The sequence below is a fragment of the Crocodylus siamensis genome, chromosome 3 (genome assembly GCF_052110815.1).
Source record: "Crocodylus siamensis isolate JL-2025a chromosome 3, ASM5211081v1, whole genome shotgun sequence".
NCBI classification, from domain to species: domain Eukaryota; kingdom Metazoa; phylum Chordata; order Crocodylia; family Crocodylidae; genus Crocodylus; species Crocodylus siamensis.
The window spans coordinates 97,453,470-97,478,729 of NC_143397.1; the positions used below are offsets into that span (position 1 = coordinate 97,453,470).

General features: G+C 45.5%; 1 protein-coding gene across 4 annotated transcripts in view; it reads right to left on the reverse strand.

Moving 5' to 3' along the window:
• Positions 1-25,260, reverse strand: part of RIGI (RNA sensor RIG-I) — a 41,210-nt gene that overhangs the window by 14,219 nt on the left and 1,731 nt on the right. The window contains exons 2-11 of one of the 4 annotated variants that reach the window (XM_090038826.1): positions 25,088-25,247; positions 23,754-23,922; positions 20,391-20,522; positions 12,758-12,936; positions 9,415-9,565; positions 7,770-7,901; positions 6,005-6,112; positions 4,151-4,304; positions 2,834-3,092; positions 1,692-1,854 (exon numbers count right to left, since the gene is read on the reverse strand). In XM_090038826.1, coding sequence (XP_089894952.1) covers positions 1,692-1,854; positions 2,834-3,092; positions 4,151-4,304; positions 6,005-6,112; positions 7,770-7,901; positions 9,415-9,565; positions 12,758-12,936; positions 20,391-20,522; positions 23,754-23,859 — 1,384 coding nt within the window. In that variant the 5' untranslated portion in view covers positions 23,860-23,922; positions 25,088-25,247. Of the gene's footprint in view, positions 1-1,691; positions 1,855-2,833; positions 3,093-4,150; positions 4,305-6,004; positions 6,113-7,769; positions 7,902-9,414; positions 9,566-12,757; positions 12,937-20,390; positions 20,523-23,753; positions 24,161-25,087; positions 25,248-25,260 lie in introns of those variants that run through there. The other 3 variants (XM_090038827.1, XM_090038825.1, XR_016441285.1) reach the window with 3 other exon arrangements.

A 25,260-nucleotide genomic window follows, 5' to 3' on the forward strand; every position in this document is an offset into this window, starting at 1 on the left:
TCCCAGCACTGATGGGGGCATGGTAGTACTGGGAGTGGCAGAGCCCCCCCCCCATGCAGCATGGGGCAATGGGGATCGCCCCACCACCTGACACCCGCATGGCAGCTGCCCCCTGTTGCAGGTGCAGAGGGGCTCAGCAAGGTGCCACATGCTGTCTGGGAGCTGGGGTAGCTCCATGCGTCAGCTGGAGCCCAGCACTGCTCAGCCCCAGCTCCCAGACACTGCGCAGCGCCCAGGTGCCAAGCAGCGGGGCGATCCCCACTGCCCCCCACTACCCTGCGCTGCACAGGGGAGGCTCTGCCACGAGTGCCCAGAGGCCCCAATCACTGCTGCTTTGCCTACTTTTATTTTTATTTATTTTATTTTTTTAAGTGCCAGGACTAGGTTGGGGCTAGGAGGGATATGGGGCCAGGCAGGGCAGCCACAAGGGATTCTCTCACAGCTCCCCCAGTCAGGGGAGAAGCAGGCACAGGCAAAGGATCTGCAGGAGAACCTGAAGCTGCCTGGTTGTGCCCATCTCTCCCTGGCCAATCCAAATCTCCAAATCAGCGCTGAATCTTCCAAAGCCGATTTAGCTGAATTGATTCAGGGCAGTGAGCTGAATCTCCATATTGAATCACTGTCCTCTGAACTGGCCAAATCTGAATCCAAATTGAATACTTCCCTATTCGCACAGGCCTGCCCTTTACCTGATGGAGGTCCTGGGTACACAGAGATAAAGTAGTCCTGGCATTATAGATTACTATTCCAAATATAGGTCGTCATTTCTGTGGGTATGTATGTAGGGGGCACATAGTTCTACCTCGTCTGGCATGTCCTTAAAGGAATAAGAGTTAGGACCCTACCACACCTTCAAATTAAAGCTGGATAGAAACCAGCTATAGAACTGAAGCAATAACTGCATAGACTGTTGGCTCTTTTTATAGCTGGAGAGTCATTTTTGTCATGTGGCTGGTCTAAAATTTATTACAGAATTAACCATTTAATTGTGTGATTATTACTTTGCAGGTGTGGCCCATCTAAATTTATTGCACAATTAACCAGTTAGTTGTGTAATGTATGCAACGTGCAGCAAGGGCCTTAGCTACCTTTATACTCAGAGAAGCATGGGATCTGCTGTTCTCTCTGATCCTCAAATCAAGCCACACAAATTGGAGAAGGTTCCTTTGGGGCCCTTTCTCCACCCACTCAGAAAGTATCTGGCAGCCAGGAGAGTTTAACAATTATGCTTCCATACAACTGAGCCAGTCCTTATGATGCTTACTAATATGGCAAATTAACATTTTTTGGTATTGAATGAATGTTAAATCAAGCACATACTTAAGCACCTGGTTGGATCAGAGGCCTTAGGGAGGTTTTAGACTTGCGTATTTCCACTGTTTTCCAAGCAGGTACTCTTAATTTGTGTCAGGTCAGTGACAAGAGGAAAATCGAGACAACCAAAACTGAATTTACACCCAGTTCAGAGAACTATCCCTCTTTTACAGCAGCATTTAAGCACATGTTAACATTTTAAGTATGTTCATTGAAGTTGATGGGACTTGAGCACAGGTATAATTTTAAGAGTTTGATTTAAGCTGCCCTGAAGGGGTCTAGACTAGAGCCCTTACATGCTGCATTGGAGGTACTAAACTAGGCCCTAAGGGAAGGTATATTTAATCTCTCAGGAAAATAAAAGAAAAAAGGTTTACTTTTTTTGGGCGCGAATACAATTTTTTCCAGGTCCTCTCTGTTTTCCCTGATGGTAGAAATGACTTGTATGTCCAGGCACGCACACTGCATACAGATATATTCCATTATGCCCATGAGGTCAGTGGCACTGCCAACTCCAATGGAGGCAGTTAAACCCACAATCTGAGTACACATTTAAATACAGAAGAGTTACTTTACTGTCCCACACATGCACACCAAAAAACAGCAGCCACTAAAACTGATGGCCCCATCTGACTCAGATTGTTACTAACACATAGGAAATGGAGGACAAAAGTCAAGGATTAATTTTCTACATAATGTAGCTGTTACTTTGTCATGTTTTCATTTTTCTTCATCCCAAAATTTTTCTCATCTTTCCTACCATTCCTCATCTATGCTATATGCAATTTCCATTTGGGATCATTCATACAGTTATTACTTAACACATCTACACTTTCTTTGTACTATACTCAGAACCACCATCAAGAAGCAGCCCTGCCCACTCAACTTCTGCTCAGCACATGCCAAATCCCAAAAATGAGCTACAGCTATCAGGCTTAGAGCAGCCCTAAGCATACCCAAGACGGAGAGAGTGACAGAGAAGTAGGGGGTCCTTACTTAGGGACACTTCCATGCACAGAGCAGGAGAAATGTTCCTCCATAGTTTCTTTAAGTTGCTTTCTAATGAAACTGGAGAAGTTAGAAAAGGGGTGGCACTTTGTTCTATCAGTGTGGAAGACAGTAGGCGAGAGGTTAAATGGATCATAGAAAAGTAGAGATGGAGGAGGGCCTCATGATGTCCAGCCCCTTGCTCAAGGCAGGATCCCCCTCCCCGCTCGGGAGATAACATTTTGTAGTACGTGCTTTTTCTCCTGTGCAACCTTCAAAGAAATCCAGCTTGAAGTTAAAACAATTAATTCTCATGTTGCTGAATCAGCACTCCTGGGTAAACAAGAAAAGCACTACTTAAAGTTATGTGCCTGAAAAATCAGTAAGCTTAGTATTTCAAGTTGAAGTGTGAGAGTAAATGGGACTGTAGGGGAGAAAAGTGGAGCAAGATGAAAAAGCACAGCTACAAAGCTGAACCCTAGCCTGATGAGTCCAGGAAACTTCTTTCCAACACACCCATGCTATGCCTTACCTGAGGCCGTGGACTGGCAGATGAGTCAAACTTAAGGTCCAGGTAGCTGGACATCAACACATTATAAGGGTGATTCCCAGTGGTATTGTGACACTCATCAAATATGAGGAGGGTAAAAATAGCCAGGGAAGAAATGGTTCCATATTGAAGCCAATTCACAAGGATCTGAGGCGTCAAGACAATTATATCATTCTGTTCAATAAGCATTTCTCCAGGGATATCCCCAACCGTTTCCCCACAAATTCCTCCAACTTTACACCTAAAAGGGAAAAAAATGGTGTGTTCCATGACATTGACAGTGGACAGGGGCAAATCCAGGGGAGGTGTGGGGCTGCAAATGCACCCCTCTTCAGCTACGCAGTGCATGTGCAACTAGTTCTCTGAACTCATTGGCTTGTCATCATGGCTGCTTGGAGCCACTGCATTGCAGCAGCTCTGAAACCCAGCAGCAAAATGCTGCCACTGCTTGCCATGTATTTTCACTGCTGCCATAACTGGTGGCAGGCAAGTGGGGGGAGGAGACATGCAATCGTGACATTCACCCCCTAGGCTCCACTGGCAGCCATGCTGACAAGCCAGTCAGTTCAGAAAGCTTGCTGTTCAGTGACATTTTATAAGTGGAACCACTAGTTTCCAAGGGTTCAGCAGCAGGTGCATAAAGACACCTAGGATCCAATACAAAACCTACTGTTGTTTGCTGCAGTCTCTTAATTCTGAAGGGTTTTTGAAGCAGACTCTTGAGCAGGGAATTTGCTTTCAAGAAGTGTAAAGCATCTGCATCTGCCACTAAATGAAAAGCCTTTGGTTTAGAACAATGATTTTTTAATTGGTTGTTTCCATGTAACCACTATCCTTCACTTAAAAAGTTCACTGTGTTCAGAAACACAACCCAACCCAGGGTCTGAATTTCAAGAGAGAGAACACTTTACCTCTGCTTAGCATTGCAAAGCTCACAGGCACGTGCACAGCAATTAGTTCTTTTAAGCCTCTCTCAGTGAAGGTTATAAAGTCTATACAAGAGTTCTGCTTTGCTGTACCTAAGCAGATGTTTTTCAGACACAATTTTCCCTTACCCTTAAAGGGATTTTGAGAAGCACTTCTTCATCTCCTAATCAGGAGATGTTTGATTAAGTGGACTTCCCACCTCTGATTCTGGATCACTGCTTGTTCAATTTTTTTTTTAATGTCTGTTGAAAAAATGTCTATTAGAGACCAAAACTATAGGGTCTGCCTACAGGTTTAGGTGAACCTCTAATTGTTAGTTTGGAACTAGAGAGCAAACAAAGCCGCAGATGACATGGATGGAATTATACCTACCTTTTGGTTTCAAAATGCTGCTTGAACACATTTCTCTGTTGCTCATATACTGGAATTTTAGTAGCTAGAAAGGCAATCTTCCCCTTCTGTCCTGGAGGCATGTTTTCAAGATGATTTTCAGCAATCAGAAGTGCAACAAAGGTTTTTCCAGATCCTTTTAAACAAGGAAGACGAAAACAAATCAAAATTACCAAGAAGGTAGATTTACAGACTTATGGTGAGCTTTTAAAATTTGGTAATGGTTTCAGCTGATGTTTAAAACCTGTATGCTGAAAACATTGCACTAACAATTTAAGACCGTCTGGGAAGACCCCTGTACTTGCATCAAGCTAGCTTAGCACCAATTGTACAATAGTATCAAATATCTGGATCAAGTACATTATCTACCATATTACAGACATACTATATCAGTGGTCACCAACAAAGTCGATCTTGGTGTGGCAGGGGGAGGGAGTGGAGGGCAGGATAGATCCTGGGGTGCCAAAAAGTGATCTGCACTATAAAAAGGTTGGAGACCACTGTACTAGAACTATAACTATATATATGCATGTTATTTTACAGACACCTGTACATACTGACAGTCCTTAGGTACATAGGATTATGGCTCTTGTGCCTCTCATTCAGAGAGTATTAGCTTTATTAGTTTAAAGAAATAAAAATTCCCTTTTAATTATGATCTCTTTAATCTAACAAACATTGGAACACTGATTGTCTCATTTCACTTCAGTTCCTTATGATTTTGGGTTTCTTGCGTCCCACCAGCATCTTTAAAAATGTCGATAGTTCTTTAGAATGGAATTTTTTTTAATTCCTTCTATGGTTGGTGGTGTCAAAATAAATTATTGAAAAAAATCCCAGAAACATGAAACGGCAGACAGAAGGGAAACAGTGTGAGGTCTAGGGAGATCCCACATTGAATTCTAATTCTTTAAGGCCCATCAAAGTTACTCTTCAATTTTTCCAAGGAGCCCTTTAAGTCAGGTTCAGACTTTTTAGTACCATTTTTTGCATTGCTCTGTACACTGTTTATTTTATGGACACACAAAAACCTTTGCTATATTTGGAAAATAGCACACAAAGATCATATAATGTACTATTAGGCTACACATGAGCAATGGACAGGCCATCCCTAGGGTATGCAGAACTGGGGTGTCTGCCGTGGGCCCTGCGCTTTGAGGGGGCCTTGCAGAGCCAGATGGAGCGGCTGCGGCCCCTCCCGTGGTGCCTGCCTTGAGCTGGCGGCTCAGCCCCATGCCACAGGAGAAGTACAGAGACCATCCATCCCTTTGCGGGGGTACCATGGCCCTATGCAGTGTTAAGGGAGCCCCACACAGACTGATTTGCTCCAGGCCCCATATCCCCCTAGGGTCGGCTCTAGCAATGGACATTACAAATTCTTCCCCCTATATGGAGGTCTGCATGCTATCCCAGAGTTGACAGATAGTATATCTACACATGCTTGCCAGCTACATCACTGTAGTGGCATGCTCCCTGGTTATAGTGTGCCGGTATGGTGACGTAGTGACAAAATCTAATTATGTGCCATGTACACAGTGCCATGACCTCCTGTACCTCCATGCTTTAGTACTTCCAAAAAGGTGCAGTGCATACTTGGGTAGCCTGTGCTGCTGAAAAGCAGACCCAGGTCTCCCAGAGCTGTGCTGTGGCTACTGGCCAGCAGAATTGCCATGGCTGCACCCTGGGAGGCTCCCAGGACCCCAGGTAAGGCTGCTGGGGCCAGCATAGTGCTGGCCCCAGCCTCCCCTACTGCTCCTGAGTAACTTGCCGTGTGCCAAAGCTCGAGTGGCACTGGCATTCCCCAGGGATGCACACTGGAAATAAACATAGGCTTACCAGTTGGAGCACATATTAATGTGTTTTTCCCATTGATAGCAGGCCTAGCAAGCTCCAGCTGATAACTTCGAGCCTTCTTTGGTACATAAACAGGATCTTCAGACACTTCTAGAACATAAATTAGCAAAATTAGGTTAGAGTACTCATATATCCCCCCTACAGTTATGACCTAAAGTTGTATACATCTGTAATCAAAATAGCATTGGGAAAACTTTTTTTAAAACAGGCCATACACCAGACTGGAACATGGAGTCCTTTAAATCTTATATACTGGCTTTTTTCTAAGGGAAGATAAGAGGCTATTTTGAAATCTTTCCTGGTAGAATCAATATGGACCTTACCGTGACCCTATCTTTTCAAGCCAGAAAGTTTGCAATGAAAGCCCCATTATTTAGGAACAGCTTAGCTCCGTTAGCAACCAACAGAGACCTGAAACTTGTATCTCCTTCTGTTATCAGGTCATGTGATGGGTGACTCAAATCACAGCAGAACCACACATGTGCAAAAAGAACAAGATTGTCACTATTTTGACTTTCTTCTGATGGTTTTCCTTTGAAATGCCAGTAATGGGTGAAGGGAAAAGTCGGGTAGCATGCAATATACATCATGCCCAAAGTATGCAGTACTTTAAGATACAAAAAAAATCAAGAGAGTGATTAGTGACTTGGATGACAGGGTGAAAAGCAGCCTGTTTAAATTTGCTGATGATACCAAGATTTGGGGTTTGATGGGCATGTTAGTAGGGAAGGACAGATTACAGCAGGACCTGGACAGGTTACAGGAGTGGGCTAATGAAAATAGGATGGGTTTCAATACTGACAAGTGCAGGGTGCTGCACTTGGGCAGTAGGAACCAGCAGCACACTTATAAGATGGGAAACTCCCTTCTCAAAAGCCCAGTGGCAGAAAGAGATCTTGGAATCATTACTGACTCCAAGATGAACATGGGCTGATAATGCGAGGTCACAGTCAGGAAGGCCAACCACACTTTGTCATGCATTCACAGATGCATCTCAAGCAGGCTAAGGAGGTGATCCTCACCCTCTACGCAACACTGGTCAGGTTGCAGCTGGAGTACTGTGTCCAGTTCTGGGTGCCGCACTTCAGGAGTGATGCGGACAGCATTAAGAGGGTCCTGAGGAGGGCCACCCGCATGATCCAGGGACAGCAGGGCAGACCCTACAATGAGAGACTGCGGGACCTGAACCTGTTCAGCCTTCACAAGAGAAGGCTGAGAGGGGACCTGGTGACCGTCTATAAACTCACTAGGGGGGACCAGTGGGGTTTGGGAGAGACCTTGCTCCCCCTAGCGCCCCCCCAGGTTAACAAGGAATAACGACCATAAGTTGTCATAGGTTTAGACTAGACATCCAAAGGCACTACTTCACAGTCAGGGCAGCTAGGATCTGGAACCAACTTCCAAGGGAAGTGGTGCTGGCTCCTACCCTGGGGGACTTTAAGAGGAGGCTTGATGTCTACCTGGCTGGGGTCGTTTGAGCCCAGTTTTCTGTCCTGCCCAGGGCAGGGGGTCAGACTTGATGATCTACAAGGTCCCTTCCAATCCTACTTCTATGAATCTATGAAGAGAGAAGACTTTAAGTTCTTTTCAGCTTTTTTGAGCCATTTAAAGTGTGTGTGTGTGTGTGTGTGTGTGTGTGTGTGTGTGTGTGTGTGTGTGTGTGTGTACAGACAAACACGCACTTTAAGAGGTTACTACAATGTAAAATTCTAATGTCATAACACATTTAAGTTGCCAGATAACTTACCCGGAGGAGAACACTGATTCCCACTGAAATTGTCAACTTCTCCTGCTTCAGAATATGTTACGGTTATGTCAAAGGCACTTCTCTCCTCATCCTGGTCATCCTTCATTTCAACATCCTTCTCTTTATCGCTACCTGAACAATGCCAAGAGAAACATCTTATCTATCTTTCCTGCTTTCAAGTGTCATCTTTTTCACAGTGCAGGACAGAAGTTGTGACCTACAGGATGGCTTCTTATCAGCTAAATAGTTGGCTGCTGGAAGAGAGGAGGTAAAAACAAGGATGCCTCATCCAGATTGGCTTCACAATCTATGAGAAATTTTTTGAGGCCCCACATCTTCAATAATTCAAAGCTTGATTCAGCAAACCTTTCCCTTTTTTAAAAGGCAAAGGAAAAAAAATATAAAAAAGTCTAGCTTCTTCCCTGCTCCACCCCACTCCAGCCTCAGGACTGGTAAAGGAGGTAACTTGTGAACCAACCCTCTCTTTGTAGCAGCCTGCAGATTGCAGACCTCTTACAGATGTTAACCAAAAGAAAGAAAAGCAATGTTTTGGGGGGCCCTAAATAGCTTTACCAGTGCAAGGCTTTTGTCTTCTTTTGCATTCCTCAAAATGGGAAGACTACTCCTATACCTTGTGTAGATATCTAAAATCTTATTTCTGACCAACTTGAAAACATCTGCTAAAATTTTACTTGGTCCTCCTAACATGTGGGGTTCCGCAGCATTCTTATAAAACTATCACTGGATTTTGACAATGCACACAAGACCAAACCATGCACACCTTTGATTCATTTTTAGTTGAGAACACATAACTAAAGTGTCATTGGTAGGCTGGAGAAGTAGAAAAAAGCTCAATACAGCATGTAGTCCAGCTCCAAAAAGTACTTGTTGTCTGGTAGCACTTTGACCACCAAATCTTCTTAACTATTAGAGTTGTAATGCCCATAACACAGATGATTTCCTCAATGATTCAAAAGCACTCCCCAGTGAGCAAACTTTGGCTTTATTAAGCTAATTATTAGTGGAAGCCCAAAGTCACAAAAATATGCTTTTAAAATATAGCCAATAGGGGATAAAATAAACAATCAAAAACAGAAAATTATGACTTGGTTACAATAATATAAAATAAATCACAAAATAAGAGCCAACCACAAAAATATAGACATTGTTTAAAAATGCCTAGTATTAAACAAAAAATATATTTTTTCCATTTGGTTATTAAAATATCAGGCACACACAACATGGTCCACAGTGAAATAGATACAGATTAAAAAGTCATATCCTTCATAGCTAAAAACAAGCAACATCTGAGAAAACAATGAAGTTATCAAAATACTTTTTCCCCAATTGGTTTTCATTTCAATAGAGCACTATGTGTACAGTCAGTTTCTCTATAGCTAAAAATTCTGTACAAAAAAAATGTGCAGAAACATTCCTAAGGATTTTTAATTTCAAGTTGTTTAAAAGAGGCTGTATCAGAAAACAAGGTGGGGGTTTTTTGTTTGTTTTTTAAATCCAATTAAAAAAACATTCAAGCTGATAACATCCCTTCAAGTTAATTTTACCTTCTGGATCAAGATGTGTGTGTGATACAAAAATAGAAGCTTAAGTAAAAAAAGCATAAAGAAAATAATTTGCAAATTACCTTCTTTCATATCCCACAGTTTACATGCATGGTCATAGCCTAATCGATGCAGTGCCAGCTGAAATTCTTTAGGCCAGTTTTCTTTATCTGACCTACAAAGGCACTCAACAAGTTTTGCTGCACCGGCTGATTGGCCTCTGTTTTCTACAAGCTGCATAAACAACAAATAAGATTTATTACTGCTTCCAGAGACAGGTTTGACATTCAGAAGAAAATCTTGTTTAGTTTCTACAGAAGAAACCTTTTAAAATTTCTACTGTTCATTTTCAGGACAGAACAGCATACTAAAAATTGCAAACACTAAACATGCATAATTTTTTGTACACACAAAAGCCCACTGAACTCAATTGGGCTATTTGTTTATATAAAATGATGTCTCCGACATGTCTCTTTGCCCTGTCTGTAAAGTGTGAATAGTAATGTTATTTTACCTTAATAAAGTTGAGCTTAGTTACAAATGACTTTTCAACACACACCACATACACAAAATGCTACTGTAAATAATGGTACAAGGGTTTCTAACTAGCAAAGACAAATCTCTTTCAAACGATACAAAGTGAATAGATAATTACCTTATTATTTAAAAAAACCCAGAGTATATCTTTAAAACAGACCCTGTCAGACAAAAAGCCCTGTAAGAACAGGGCTGGAGATTGCTTCCTTGGCTACATTGTAATATTTCAAACATATCTCTGGGAGTGTCTACATGAGACACTAACTGGGAGGTAGACTAATCCTACTGCTCATTAGCACGTCACGGAAAAAGCCGTGCCAATGCACTAATGTGCATTAGCGTCACTAAAAGACAGCGTGCTAGTGCTACTGGGAGGTAGCACCCATTAATGCACATTGATCTAGTACCTGTTATTAGAAGCACTAAATTTAATGTATATTAACAGCAACACATTAATGCACGTGTAGATGTGCCCCGTGATGCTTACAGAGATGACATAGGAATGTTGCTTGTTACTGATCTGTCACAAATTTTCAGTGGAGAAGAAAAGCAGCATGAAACACCAACTTGCACAATGTTGAAATGCAATCAAGCTGGTGATGCAAAAAGCTTCAGATTTAAAGCTTCATTTTGCATTTTATTGAAAATATAGTTTTAACCCCCCCCCCCCAAAAAAAAGATTTTCTAAAAGGAAAAGTATCTAAAATTACTAAACAAGCCTGGTTGCTACTGCAATTTTAAATTCTCTAGCAGGTGAAAATTAAAAGCAGCTGCTTTAAACATTTCTTTTTATTCTCTCAAGATTTGAAAAGAAAAGGACAATAAAATTAATGGAATGCATATTTATATTTCAGCAAAGATCTGTAGTAGGATGTCTCCACTAGATACCATTAGAGTAACACCAACATACAATGCATAAGAACTATAATTTAAGACTATCTGTTTCTTTCATTTCCCTTTTACATGGTCTCTCTAAGTTACAATATACATTTATATATAGATTTCATAGATTTCATAGACATTAGGGCTGGAAGGGACCTCAGAAGATCATCGAGTCCAGCCCCCTGCCCAAAGGGCAGGAAGTCAGCTGGGGTCATAGCAAGATAAGCATCCAATTTACTCTTGAAGGTGTTCAATGTAGGCGCTTGAACCACCTCCGCTGGCAGACTGTTCCAGACCTTGGGGGCTCGGACAGTAAAGAAATTCTTCCTTATGTCCAGCCTGAAACGGTCTATATAACTCCAGCACTGTGCTTGGCACATTATGCAATTCAATCTACTGTGGTAGAGGGGTGAACAAGTTTGAGAGCTCCTGCTCCCTCAGAGAATACCCTGCCAACTGCTGTCTGCTTTTCATGAAGGACATTCAGCATGGCGTGGGGAAAGATGCGATTCCTCAAGTAGGCTGGTGTTAGGGGCTTTATGCCCCCAATTAGAGGCCCAGTCCCTCCAATCTCAGTTCCAAATCCTAGAAGGTTTTAAAGTGCAGCCATATGCAGAGGATAATAGTCTAAACTTGGGCTAACAAAGACAGCAGCAGCAGGCTGCATCCTCCTACCCAAATGCATGAGACAGAAAGTCAACTGGGTTAGTGCCTCATGGCCAAAAAAGATGGAGGTGTAAACCCCAGGAACTAATAGGGCGTGTAGTCCTTCAATCAAAGAGCTGACGCTGCCTTTGCCATCTTCTCTAGTTGTTTCATACGACCCATCAACACCATCTTACTCTTTTTCTAGGTCCAGGATCAGAAAAAGCTCTCTCATCTATATTCTAGCCTCAACTAGACATCACCAGCACTATCTAAATCAGATGAGACAAAAAATTGAGTGGCATTAATACTGGAAACACCATACCCGATGCCACCTTATAAACTATTTTCACAGCCTATGTTGAACAGGTGTAGCAACAGAATGGTTCTGAGAGGCACCCCACACAGCAGCTCTTTCAGAAAAGGAGAAATTCTCCACAAGAACACACCAAGATATTTGAGAGAAGCAAAGCTGCTGAGGACCGACTCAAATCCCTCCCCCTGTGTTTGTAGGTCACTCAACCTCACCAGCTCACAATTAGCAATAGTAGCACAGTCACATGTTCTTTATCCACTGCTAAAAAGAGACTGACCAACCTGACCAATGCACTCTGTGCTAGATCCAAGACCATATGGATACTGACAAGGGCTAAGGAGACCTGTCTCATCACAACATTCTCCATGATCTTCGCCAAGGTTAGAAGGTGAGATTCTAGTCAGTACTGAGTTAGACTGCTCAAGACAAACATGCTTAGCCCTGAAAAAGGCCACGCAGCTGCTTCCTGCAATGGAACGAACAAGCCACCTTTTCTATGAGAGGCACTCACTCTCTTCACAAGCAAGGGATCTAAAACTTCTTGGCGACAACACCTGAATGAATGAAGTTACTCAAACACAAGCATTTGCAGGATTGGGCTACAGTATACAAAAAAAAGGACGTTTAATATTGAACAAAACACAAGCACACTAGAAAAGCACACTGCTAGCACCTGCATTTTCAAACCCTTTCATCGCCTCTGGAACAATCATGCAAGATCAGCTTCTATAACTGTTGAAGATTATTTGATTTATAGAAAGACCAAAGAGCATTTAAAATGCTGCAGGTGAATCTCATGTTGACCAAAGTACACAACTGATAGCACTGGCTACAGATAGTCATTTTGCAGGTACATCCAATTACAAAAGTTCCAGTCACATCTCAGCTGCAATCACATTCCTAAAGATCATGTTCTTTTATTTTTTGAAGAAGATAGGAGAAAAATAAACTTGCTCATTATACTGACATAACTGAAGGTATGCTCAGGAATACATAGGGTTGTTTGCTCTGCAAGTCAGGATATAATTTGGACTCTGATATCATACCTGCAGAATCTCTTCACATTCCCTATTTATGAGACAAGGATTTATTAAGGGAATTATATCTCTGGCCTTGATTTCCAACATGGTGGCCTCTATACGCTTCAACAGTCGTCTATGCATCTCCAGTTGCTCAAGTTTTTGAAAATCCCAGTTTTCAATTGCTTCTGCCAGACCAGTGTAACCTTAAAAATACATGGAGAAATATGACACTAAACAAGCATAGCTTCTTGTTTAAACAGATCTTTATGAACTACATACGATTTTGTCAACTTACCTGACCAGCAGTGGAGGGGGATGCAGCAGCGGAGGCAGCAGCAGTAAAGTAAGCGGGGCAGAGGGAGCCGGCACAGCTGAGCTGGATCTGAAGGGGAAGCCCCCTGGATTCCTTTTAGCTGACCCGGTAGGGAGCCGCGCGCGAACAGAGTGTGCAAACAGGTGCGCTCTGTAAGGGCGTGCTGGTGTTTGTGCCAGTGTTTGCGCAAGCGGACAAGCAGCAGGGGCCAGGAGGAAGTCTTGGTAAGGGAAAGGTGAAAGCACCACACCAATAAATGAAAATGGTGTGGACATGGAGTGCCGCTAGGGCCCCTGCCTGGGGGGGCACCGCCTAACCAGGGCTCCTCTGAGGCTTCAACCCGGACAGAGCCCACGGGGGGGAGGGAGAGGGAGGCGGGGGGCTGGTGGCACCCTGTCCCCTGGCCTGTGGAGGATGCCTGGTGGGGCCAGGGGAGGGGGGCAGGGAATGGGGGCCCCCACACCTGTCCCGCAGGTGTCCGTCTTAGGGCCCTGGAGGGGCAGGTGAGGGAGCTCCAGGATGAGGTTAGCAGGCTGAGAGGGATCAGGGAAGCAGAGAATGAAATTGATGGGCGTTTCCTTTCCCTGCAAGGTGACGCACCAAAGGGAGAAAAACCCCCGGAGGTGCCCTCCACAGCAGAATGGCAGACGGTTCCCTCCAGAGCCAGGGCTGCTCGTGGTGGTGCAGTACCAGCTCCCCCAGTCTAGCTGGGGAACAGGTACGAGGCCCTGGCTACACTGGAGGAAGAGGAATGTAATGAGGAAACCTCTGGTGAGGTCACTTCATGCACAGAATGGGCTGGACGAGGCAAGTTGACCCAGAGGAAGAGACGCCGGGTACTTGTCATAAGTGACACCATCCTGAGAGGAACAGAGGGTCCCATCTGTCGCCAGAATCCCATGACACGCGAGGTCTACTGTCTCTCCGGAGCGCAGATTCAGAACGTGACGGAGATGATCCCGGCTCTCATCTGGCCCACCAATTACTACCCCATGGTCTTAATCCATGTGGGCACTAATGATGCGGCCAGGAGCAGTCCAGACTGCCTGATAAAGGACTACCAAGCGCTGGGAGATGAGCTGAAGGAGATAGGGGCACAAGTGGTCTTCTCATCGATCCTTCCAGTGAGCGGGCATGGAAGACACCATGAGACCTGCATCTGGGATGTCAACTTGTGGCTTCAGGAATGGTCTCACGGCGGGGCTTCGGCTTTCTGGACCATGACCCTCACTTCATAACTAGAGACATGCTCGGGTGGGATGGGCTTCACCTCTCCCCCAAAGGTAAGCGTGTGTTCTCTTCCAGGTTGGCTGATCTCCTCCACCAGGCTTTAAACTAGGCACATCAGGGGACGGGAAGGAAGAGGACCAAGGGAGGCACAGAACACCAAACCAAGAGACACCCACAAGAACAGCCCAGCCAAGTCAGGCGACAAGCACAAGAAATACCCAGGTAAGAGACAGAGGCCTGGACAGTCCGGGGATTGGAGGAGGCGGATACACCCTCAGGAAGCCTTAAATGCTTCTACACTAATGCTCACAGTCTGAGGAACAAGCAAGAGGAACTTGCCCTCCTGCTAGCTAACACAAACCTAGTCATAGTGGGGCTCACTGAAACTTGGTGGGATTCAACGTATGACTGGGTGGTAAACATGAAGGGCTATAGGTTGTACAGGCAGGATAAAACAGGGAGGAAAGTGGGGGTGTGGCGTGGTATGTCAAAGAGCAATACACATCCTCTGCAAACAGCCCTGGGTCTGAGGTAGAGAGGTGCTCTAGGTCAGAATACAAGGGGGTCGGGGGGAAAGGGACCTAATGGTGGTGGTCTACTACAGGCCACCTAACCAAGGAGAAGAGCTGGACCAGGAATTCTCAGGTCAGTTTGCAGAGGCAGTCAAGGCAAGGGACGTGGTCATCCTGTGTGACCTAAACTACCCAGACATCTTCTGGGAAGTCTGACTGCTCACATAGGTTCCTAGCCGAGTTACAGGACCTCCACCTAACCCAGGAGGTGCACAGCTGCACCAGGGGAAATGCTTTGTTGGACCTGGTCCTGGCCACAGATGATGACCTGGTGAGGGGACTGTGGGTTCTCGACCACCTGGGCGATAGCGACCATCACCTACTGGAATTTACCATCCAACGCAAGGCGTCAAGACCTGCAGCAAGGCAGCAGCCCTGGACTTCAGGAGGATGTATTTCAATGAGGTAAGGAGACTAGTTGGGGAGGCACTGAGGTCCCAGAGGGGAGGGGAGTTGGGTGTCTAAGGAAAGTGGCCATTCCTTAAGAAGACGAGCCTCCAAGCCCAAACCGTGACAATCCCCACGTGGATCAAAGGGGGCAAGAGTGCTCAAAAGCCCCCATGGCTCACCAAAAGCATCCACGAATGCCTCAAAGCCAAAAAGGAGGTGTACACCCAATGGAAAGGAGGGGCCATCACCAAGGAGGAGTATACCTCCTTGGCTCGAGATTGTAGGAGGGCTTTAAGGAAGGCTAAGGCAGAGATGAAACTGGGACTAGCAACCCGGATCAAAGATAGCAAGAAGTTCTTTTTTTAAATAAATAGGGGGTAAAAAGAAGGTGCCAAATAATGTTGGGCCTCTGCAGGACATGCTTGGTAATCTGGTGGTAGCACCAGATGACAAAGCTAATCTCTTTAACAGATTCCATTTTTCTGAACAGGGACAGGGACATCCCCCCGCCACCGGGATCCCCAACGGACCCAGGGGAGGCGCAGCCAGGCCCAGGGTCAGTGAGGACCTAGTCAGGGAACTTCTGGTGAGTCTAGACGTGTTCAAATCAGCAGGTCCTGACGACCTCCACCCCAGAGTGCTTAGGGAACTGGCAGAGGTCATTGCAGGATCCCTGGCACAGCTTTACGAGCCTGATGACTGGAAAAGGGCCAACGTGGTCCCCATTTTCAAAAAAGGGAGGAAAAAGGACCAAGGAAACTATAGGCCCATTAGTCTTACCTCGGTCCTGGGGAAGCTCTTTCAGAAAATTATCCAGATGCACATCTCCAAGGGACCAGCAGGGGAGATCATGCTTAGGGGCAATCAACATGGGTTCATGACTAACCTTGCTTCTTTTTATGACCAGGTCACAAAATGCTTAGATGCAGGAATCGAGGTAGATGTCACCTACTGTATCAAAGGCCTTCTTAAAATCCAAGTATTACATTATGCTATGATAGATAAACTGAGCGACTGCGATGTAGATGACTACACGGTTAGGTGGGCGGCAAATTGGCTTAGGGGCTGCACCTAAAGAGTGGTGGCAGATGGGTCAGTATCGACCAGGAAAGATGTGGGTAGTGGAGTCCCACAAGGCTTGGCCCTTGGACTGGTGCTGTTTAATATCTTCATCAGGGACTTGGATGAGGGTATAGAAATTCAAAATTCATTGATGATACCAAATTATGGGGTAAAGTTAACACACTAGAGGGCAGGGAACAAATCCAGGTAGATCTGGACAGGTTGGAAAAGTGGGCAGAACAGAATAGGATACAGTTTAATAAGGACAAATGCAAAGAGCTGCACCTAGGAAGGAATCATCAGCACGCTTACAGGCTGGGGGAGGACCTTCTCAGCAGCACAGCAGTGGAAAGGGATCTTGGAGTCACTGTTGGCTCCAAGATGAACATGAGTCATCAATGTGACAAAATGATCAGTAACGGTAACTGCACTTTATCATGCATTAGTAGGTGCATGACAAACAGGTCCAAGGAAGTGATGCTTCCCCTTTAACTGGTCAGGCCGCAGCTGGAGTACTGCATCCAGTTTGGGTCCCACACTTCAAGAGGGATGTGGACAACCTTTAGAGGATTCAGAGGAGGGTCACTCGTATGGTCGGGGGCCTGTGGACAAAGTCCTACAAGGAGAGATTGAAGACCCTGGATCTCTTCAGCCTCCACAGGTTGAGAGGGGATCTTGTGGCTGCCTACAAATTCATCAATGTGGGGCAGCAAGGAAAAGGAGATGCTCTGTTTACCATGGCACCCCTTGGAGTCACTAGGAACAATGACCACAAAGTGACAGAGAGCAGATTTAGGTTAGACATCAGAAAGAACTTCTTTACGATAAGGGTTGCCAAAATCTGGAATAAGCTACCCAGGGAGGTGGTGCTCTCCCCCCGACCTTGGGGGTCTTTAACAGGAGGCTAGACAGGCTATGGTCATCTGACCCCAATGCTCATTCCAGCCCAGGACAGGGGGTCGGACTCAATGATCTATTGAGGTCCCTTCTAACCCTAGCATCTATGAATCTATAACCTGTTTTAGTGCTTTATTACCCTTCTCATAAGAAAGATTTTTCCTACCATCTAACCTAAACTTCCCTTGCTGCAACTTGAGACTGTTGCTCCTTGTTCTGTCATCTGCCACCACTGATAATAGTCTAGCTCCATTCTTTTTCGAACCACCCATCAGGTAGCTGATAGCCACTATTAAATCCCCTCTTAGTCTTCTCTCCTCCAAACTAAATAAGCCCAATTCCCTCAGCCTCTCCTCTTAGTCATGTGCTCCACATCCCGAACTATTTTTGGTGTCCTCTGCTGTACTCTCTCCAATTTATTCACATCCGTTCTACTGTGGGGGGGACTAAAATGGGACACAGTACTCCAGATGTGGCCTCACATGTGCCAAATACAGGGGAAGAATCGCTTCTTTGGATCTGCTGGCAAAGCTCCTACTAATGCAGCCCAGTATGCCATTAACCTTCTTGGCAACAAGGGCACGCAGTTGGCTCATATTCAGCTTATTGTCCACTGTAACCCCCAGGTCCTTTTCGGCAGAGCAGTTGCTTAGCTAGTCTGTCCCTAACTAGTACCAGTGCATGAGATTGTTCTGGCCCAAGTCCAGGACTTTGTACTTGTCCTTATTGAACCTCATTAGATTTCTCTCATTCCAATCCTCCAATTTGTCAAGGTCTCTTTGAATCCTGGCCCCACCCTCCAGTGTATCTACCATTTGGTGCCATCTGCAAACTTGTTAAGGGTGCACTTGTTAAAGGGCGTGGGGGGGTGCAGATTGAGGCTCCCACAGTGAGGGAGGGAGTCAGGCTGGGGCAGGGGCAGAAACAGGTGATGCCCAACCCGGAAGGGGCAGGGTACAGGATGGAAATATGAGTGGTTTGTCCAGGGGGTGGTTCCTGCCAGTGTGTACACCCCCAGGGAAGCATGGGGGGCATTTGCCCCTCAATTTGTGTGTGGGGTGAGGGTGGGCTGCCACTGTAGTCTGGGGCTAGAAGCAGTGCCGGGCTCTTCTTGACAGGGGGGTTGGGCTGGGGTTACACACAGGGCAGGCATGGGGGAGGGACTATGGGGGGGGGCTACAGCCACCCCAAAATTCATCATAGCCTTCCCATAGCACCCCCTCCCAATGCCACCACTGCCTCTCCCAAGTGCAGCCCTGGCCCAACCCCTCTGCTGGGAAGAGCCCAGCACCACCCCTGGCCCCAGCTGACAGAGACAGGCTGCCCCACACATGGATCCAGGGGGCACATGCCTCCACCCCCTTAGCCTTTCCAAGGACAGAAATTGATAAAGGCATAGAGACTTGAGCCCAAGAGTGGCAGAGACTGATAAAGACATAAGAAGTTTGAACAAATTAGAGTAGAGATTGGGGCTAAATCCCCACTGATGAGTAAATCAGTAATACCTGCAAGGCAGGGGCATGGCTGTAGAAAAGGTCAGAGGCCATGAATAGCCATTAAGGCAATCAGAGCACTGGAAGGCAAGAATGTGCCGGGAGGGCTAGAATTAGCCTGAGGGTGGAACAGAGGGGTTGTCAGGAACCAGTAGTCTTGAGAAAGACAAGGGCTCATTCTGGGCCCCTAAGGGAGCCTCCTTTTTTCCTAAATAAAATATTAACAGCAAGGAATGGCAGGTGAAAGCAAAGGAGGGGAGGGTACCTGGAGAGCCAGAACTGAGCAGGACTCATGAGGCCACCAGGTGGTGTTGCAGCAGCCCCCAAGTCTTGATTCTGCTACAGCAGGTTTTACATACTGCTTTCTAGCAGAAGTCTGGTCTGTGAAAATGTATAACAATTCGGTGGTGTATCTGAACATTTAAAGGCTATTTAAAACATAACTTCTTCAAGGCAGAGTCCTGTTTCTTTGTTAGTACAAACTCACCTATTGTACAACCCTGGACATACACTCAAACCTAGAGAAATAAAGTAATATAAAGCTGATAAAAACAGGAGAAAGATTATAATGAAATGATTTAACCCATAAAAAGTGACATGCATTAAACTTTATAGATGTCTATTAAAAAAAGAAAAAAAAGAAATGAGAGACTAACGTGGGTTCCCATGTTTATAGGGCCTCAGTGCTCCAAGAACAAGTTTCCTTGGTTGGTGAGGAGACCTGTGGTCAATTCTAGAACCTCTGTCTTGGGTCTGAAAAGTAAAGTTGCAGTCTTTCTGTTCGGATCACCGTAATACTTTAGCAGTTATGTGGGTGACACTCAACCTGCTTTTACACTTATGTAACTACTGTCTTGGCACTGCCTGCTAACTAGTTGGCAGTTTCAGCAGAGACTAAGAGACTAGGGATTAAATTGGCAAGAGCTAAAGCAGACAGTGTTATCCTCTTAAGCGCTGTCAAGCTTTGATGTCATTCCACCAAAACAGGACGCTACTCAAGAGAGATTCTGAAAAGCCTTGCATCTTCTTTTTTTGCATTGCATTGCAAAAAAAAAAAATGGATTTTTTTGGTGATTTCTTAGCTAGTCTAATAAAAAGTATCATCTCTGAACCAAGAGTTCTAGCATTTTACATTTCTTGTCTCAGACCAACACGGTTACCAAATACATCCCTTGCATATCTTCTCTTGCATTTTTCAGAGTTGACAAGGGTGACTTTAAAACATCATTCATTATGCTTCAGAGTTAGCATTCAACTGAAAAGAAAGGGTACAGTCCCTACCACTCAAACTCCCCTTTTTACATTGTGTGCAGACAGACAGATTTCATTGTGTCAGTTGTGTAGTTCATATTTTTTAAGTTTTGCTTGCAATGTTAAGCACTGCAGATTACAATTGCTTTTGATTGCCTGAATGACAGTTTAAATTAATCAAATCTAAGATCATAGACTGCAAAATGGTACTTAAAAATAATGCCTCAAGCATGAACCCACACCAGCCTGATTTCTGTTCTCAAATCACTAGGTGGCTCATCCAGTTAAATGCAGAGACACAGTGATGGATAAGCTTGTCCTGCCTGTACTTCAACTATGGAAATAGAAGGAGTGGCTCCCCAGAGGAACTGATCCAACCACTTTCACAAGCACACAGCATGAAAAAGTGTGAACGTCCAACCTTTTTAGCTTTATCAGTGAACACAAACCTGCTGCAACAAGTGCGTCTAGAAACCCGCGAAACCATCCCTTGTCTTCAAGTTCCAGTATCATGTTGAGAAACATTCCCGCAGCAGCAGTTGTTCCATTTTTTTCTTCAGCCTGAATCCTTTCTATGACTTCTGCAAATAAGCCAGATGGCAGAACTGGTATGAGCTTAAGGGTGGAGGTGTGCCACTGATGTAGCTTGCTGCAGGGCCTACACCAGGGGTGGGCAAAATGCAGCCCGGGGGCTGTGGCCCACCAGCCCATTCTATCCGGCCCATGGGGCCCCTAAAAAAATTAGAAAAGTAATATTTATCTGCCCTGGGCTGCCTGTCATGCAGCCCTCAATGGCTTGCCAAAACTCAGTAAGCGGCCCTCTGCCCAAAATAATTGCCCACCCCTGTTCTACACTCTGTGAATATTTATTAGCTGTGCTCACAATATGGGTATTTGCTGGTCACTGTCCTTCCAGAGGCAGAGGAAGGAAAGTATATCCCCCCGTTAAGTGGGAAAATCTCTGGAGAGACCCAAATTATACCATACAATTAAGATTGAAAAATTTTAGGTGAAACTGTTAAAGCTAAAAACGGGTTTTGCAACACAAGTCTTCCTGTTTTTAAGGGCATCACTGGCCAATTAGTCTTTGAAAAAATTGACTTCCACATGTTCACTAAGCCCCACTTTGGATGCTACAGAAACCAGGACTGTGGTGCCTGTGAAGTAAACATCACCAGCCATTACCAGAAGTGCAGCTCCCCCCTGTAACTTGGAATGCTTTGCAGGAAGTGTTCTGAGTCACAACCATCCCCCGGACCAAACAGAAGTTCATTGTGTTCCAGGTGGGAGGAAAATCTAGCTGCCGGCTCCCAACTTGCAGCCAGCTTCCCCTAGAAACAACCGCTCCTTTCTCCCCTCCTGTTCCCGTTTCAGAATGGGAGGGGGGGGAAGCAGCAGAGGGAACTCGTTCTAGGGGTTCCCCAGTCAGCCCTGAAGGGTGGGATGGGTGAATTCGAGATCCCCTCCTCCCCCTCCCCCCACCATGAAGGCACTCCAATAACTCACCCCACCTTCTAGCAGGGACAGAAAAGCCCCCAGTCCAAACGCCCTCCACCCGCTTCCCCCCCATCCCATTCTGAAAACAGCTCGAGGCTGGCAGGCAGAAGATACAAACTAGACACCCTGTTTTGAAATGTCTTCATCTGAACCCTCATGCAATGAGGAGTCATATTTTCACCTGATCAGCCATTCTTTAAGTGGTCTGCAGCCATCCTGTGCTTGATTAAAAACTGGGTGAAAATTGTCATTTCTGTCTGTGCCCTCCAAGGCTCTGATTTAAGATTTAACCCATTTGCAGCTTTTGCTAGAGCCTCTCTGCAGCAGCTGAATATGGCAGCAACCCTTAATATACTAGGGGGCAACCATTTTAGCAGGTGTGCCACAAACGAGCCTTGTGCCTTCCCCTAAATGCTACTCCACCTCCTGCTCTGCTTTCTGCTCCCTCCCCTGCCCAATCAGCCAGGTGCTACACCATATGCTAGGTGCTGTCCATACCAAGTGCACCACAGGTTGGTCACCCCTACACATTCTAGTATTTCCTGCACGTTCTAATAACCAAGGATCCAGGTTTTCCCACTGCCATGGAAAAATGCAGTAAAATGTGGATTTTCTCATTTTACAGAGAAAAACCTGGATTTTCTCCTTGAAAGGAGAAAAATGCAGGAAACATTGATTTTCTCTCTGCAGGTGGGCAGAAGCAGGCTGGGGGTGTGTCACCACGGTGGCACTTGGCTTGTGGTGGTGGCACCAAGCTTCTCCACCCAGCTCTGTCCTGCTGCACTGGGTCCCACCCACTGGGCTTTGGAGGCCCCTGAGAGAGGGCCTCAGGGCAGAGAGCCTGTGCCTCCAGCAAGCAGCCCTCGCCCACTCCTCCTCCACCACAGGATCCGCTCCAGCCGTGATACCCGAGGGGAAGGGGGAGCAGGGCGCCACGCTCTGCCACAGCAGCCACTGCCTCCCATGAGTGGTAGGCAGGGCTCAAGCACTGCTGCAGGGGGCTATTGACCCAGGTCCTTAACCCCATAGCCCTGGCAGTTAGGGGCCATCTCCGGCAGGGCTCGGCGGGGGTGAGGCGCTGTGGTTGGGGAGTAAGGGGCATCAGCAGGGCTGGGGGGCTGCGGGTGGGGAGTGACAAATTCTTAATCAGAAAATTTGCATTTTTATAAGCAGATTTGTGATTTTTAAGACAAAGAAAACCAGGATCCCTGGTAATGACCATTAGTTAAATCCCAGAAAAGCCTCCAAGCCTCAGTCATGGACCAGGACTCTACTGTGCAGGGTGCCTACCATGAGAAATAAAAGGATGATCCCTGTTCTCAGTAAGATAAAGATTGGCACCTGGTAGAGGATACACCTCAAACCTCAGGCAACAAGGTACACGAGGGAAGGGGCAGCTGCAAAGGGTGCAGGTGGCCCTGGCCCTGATCCCAGCTCTGCTCCACTCCGCTCCCTCCCATCCAGGCCCGGTCCCAGCACCCCTCCCTCCACTTCCCTTTCCCCTTCCCCCTTCCCCCGCAGACCTCCCTGCAGGGGGGAGTGGGCATGCACATGCGCGCACACACTCAGCCCTCCCCCAAAACATTTCCTCCCTCTGCCTATGGGAGCATTCTGTCTTCTTACTCTTCTGTGAAACATGACACATCATAACCAGAAGGAAATATGCCTCTATATCCTATCGCCACTGAACAGCTTCAAGGTTAACAGACTATTCCAACTTTTCTCTGAGCCTAACCTGCAAAAAATAAACTGGGCCAAATGGGAGATTTTACCACGTCTTTAATTCTCCTATGAAATATGAACCTTCATTTCTATCTAAGAGAACTTTTACAATCTTTTCTCCTCTGCCTAAAGAAGGGTGCCTGTTGCCTGAAAGCTTGCAAATAAAGACCTTTTTTTGCAAAAATCTAGTTGGTCTAATAAAACATATCACCTCTATGATATCAAGTTCCGATTCCTTTTGCCTCTAGACTAATACAGCTACAACCTGGATACCTGCGTACATGCACACACTCTGTCCTTGGTTCAGGGTTTAGATTCTTTTTAAATAACACGTATACACCCCAAATCAGTAGAAATACCTTTCTTAGAAATGAAGCCAGAAAGAGAGATGAGAAAGTAGGGGCAGGAGGCAAAAACAAGCAGAAGTAACAAAAGGGGAAAGGAACAACAGAAATCCCTGTTAAAACTGGCACCAGTCAGAAACCAACTGTGTACCACTGTGGCACTTGCTTTTCAGAGGAGCAATCAAGACACAGGATCCTGCCCCCATCAAGCCCTAAACCCACCCACAACATGCCCAGTGGATCTCTCACCATCAGGGAGCCATTCCCTCATGTTGCTTAAAATATACACAGGGTTCAGTGTCGTCACAATATAGTTCTCGTAGAACCGCAGGCTCGCCTTCTCTTCTGCAGTCATTTCTGCTCAGGCTTATTCGGATGGCTGTTGCTGAAGAATTAGATTCCCGATTTACATTCTAACCTGCACAGGCAAGAGAAGGAAAAAAATGCCTTTGGAACAAAGTGCTTCAAGGAGCAAGGAGTCCCCCCACTCTTCTCAGGGCTGTGACAGCAGAAACCTAGGCATGGATCTTCAAGCTAGCCCTTTAAAGAAAAGGGTACAGCTGTAAATCGAATTCATAGTCCCTCCAATTACAATAGCTTCTTGGATATCAGCTGCCTCCGAAACAGAGGGAAAAAAATAGCAGAGGCTGCGCCTGTAAGGGTGGGGGAAGAAAAGAAAGGAAACCGAAACTTGAAGCCTGTGCAAAAGAGACGTAGCCAATCAAACTGCCAGGGTGCGACACTAGCTGCTAGCAGATACAGCAAAGTAGGAAACAGATGAGCTAAATATTCACTTTCCCCGAGTTACTTAAAAAAAAAAGAAAAAGAAAAAGAAGAAGGGTGCATGTGCCCCAAAGCTTGCAAATAAAGAATATTTTTTGCAACTCTCTGGTTGGGTTAATAAAAGATATCACCTCCCCAGGAGTTCTGATTTAAAAAAAAAGTCACATCTACCATGCCATACCTAGGTATGCAAGCAAATCCATAGTCAGCTTATTCAAAGGCAGTCAAATAACTTTAATTTGATATTACAATGAGCGCCCCCCTCTCCTTCCTTCCACCTCTGTCCCTAGAAAATTTTGAAATAATCAGCTACAACATCTTAAACCTTAAGATTCAAAAATCACTTCCAAAGAAACAAGTGCAAGTGCCGAGAGCTGGTGTTTACACAGATTTCTGAGTTAGGATAACTTGGTAAATTAAATCCTCTTAAGAAAATAAAACAACAGGAAATTAAAGGTGTTGGTTATAGCCATGTCACTATAAGGACATAGGCAAATACTGTTCTTTTGGTAAACGTGACATCTTTTATTAGACAACTGAATAGTTAGAAAAATTCTTTTTGCAAGCTTTTGGGCACAAACACCCTTCTTCAGGCATAGGAAGAGGCTGCTGGTGTTTGCGTGCTCTCCTAGATGGAATAGAAGCTTAAGCAAAAATGAGGGTCTGTGAAAATGCAAACAGGTGGCAGGGAAGATCAACAGTGAATCGATTTGAGACAGGTATGTGGTGGGAGGGCAGGAGAAAGGAGGGAAATGTTGAGCTGATGCTAGAATGTAGCTGATAAAACATAGTGAAATTACCTGGGGTTATCGGATGGCAGGCAGGTTATAATGTGCCATAAATCCAATGTCTACATTTATTCCATGGTATTTTGTATCCAGTAGATTTATGAAGTGAAATTCATAGGCTCGTCTACAAAAGGTGTTTTGTAAATTCCCTTTGAGGATTAGAACTGAGATACTGGAAAGAGAGT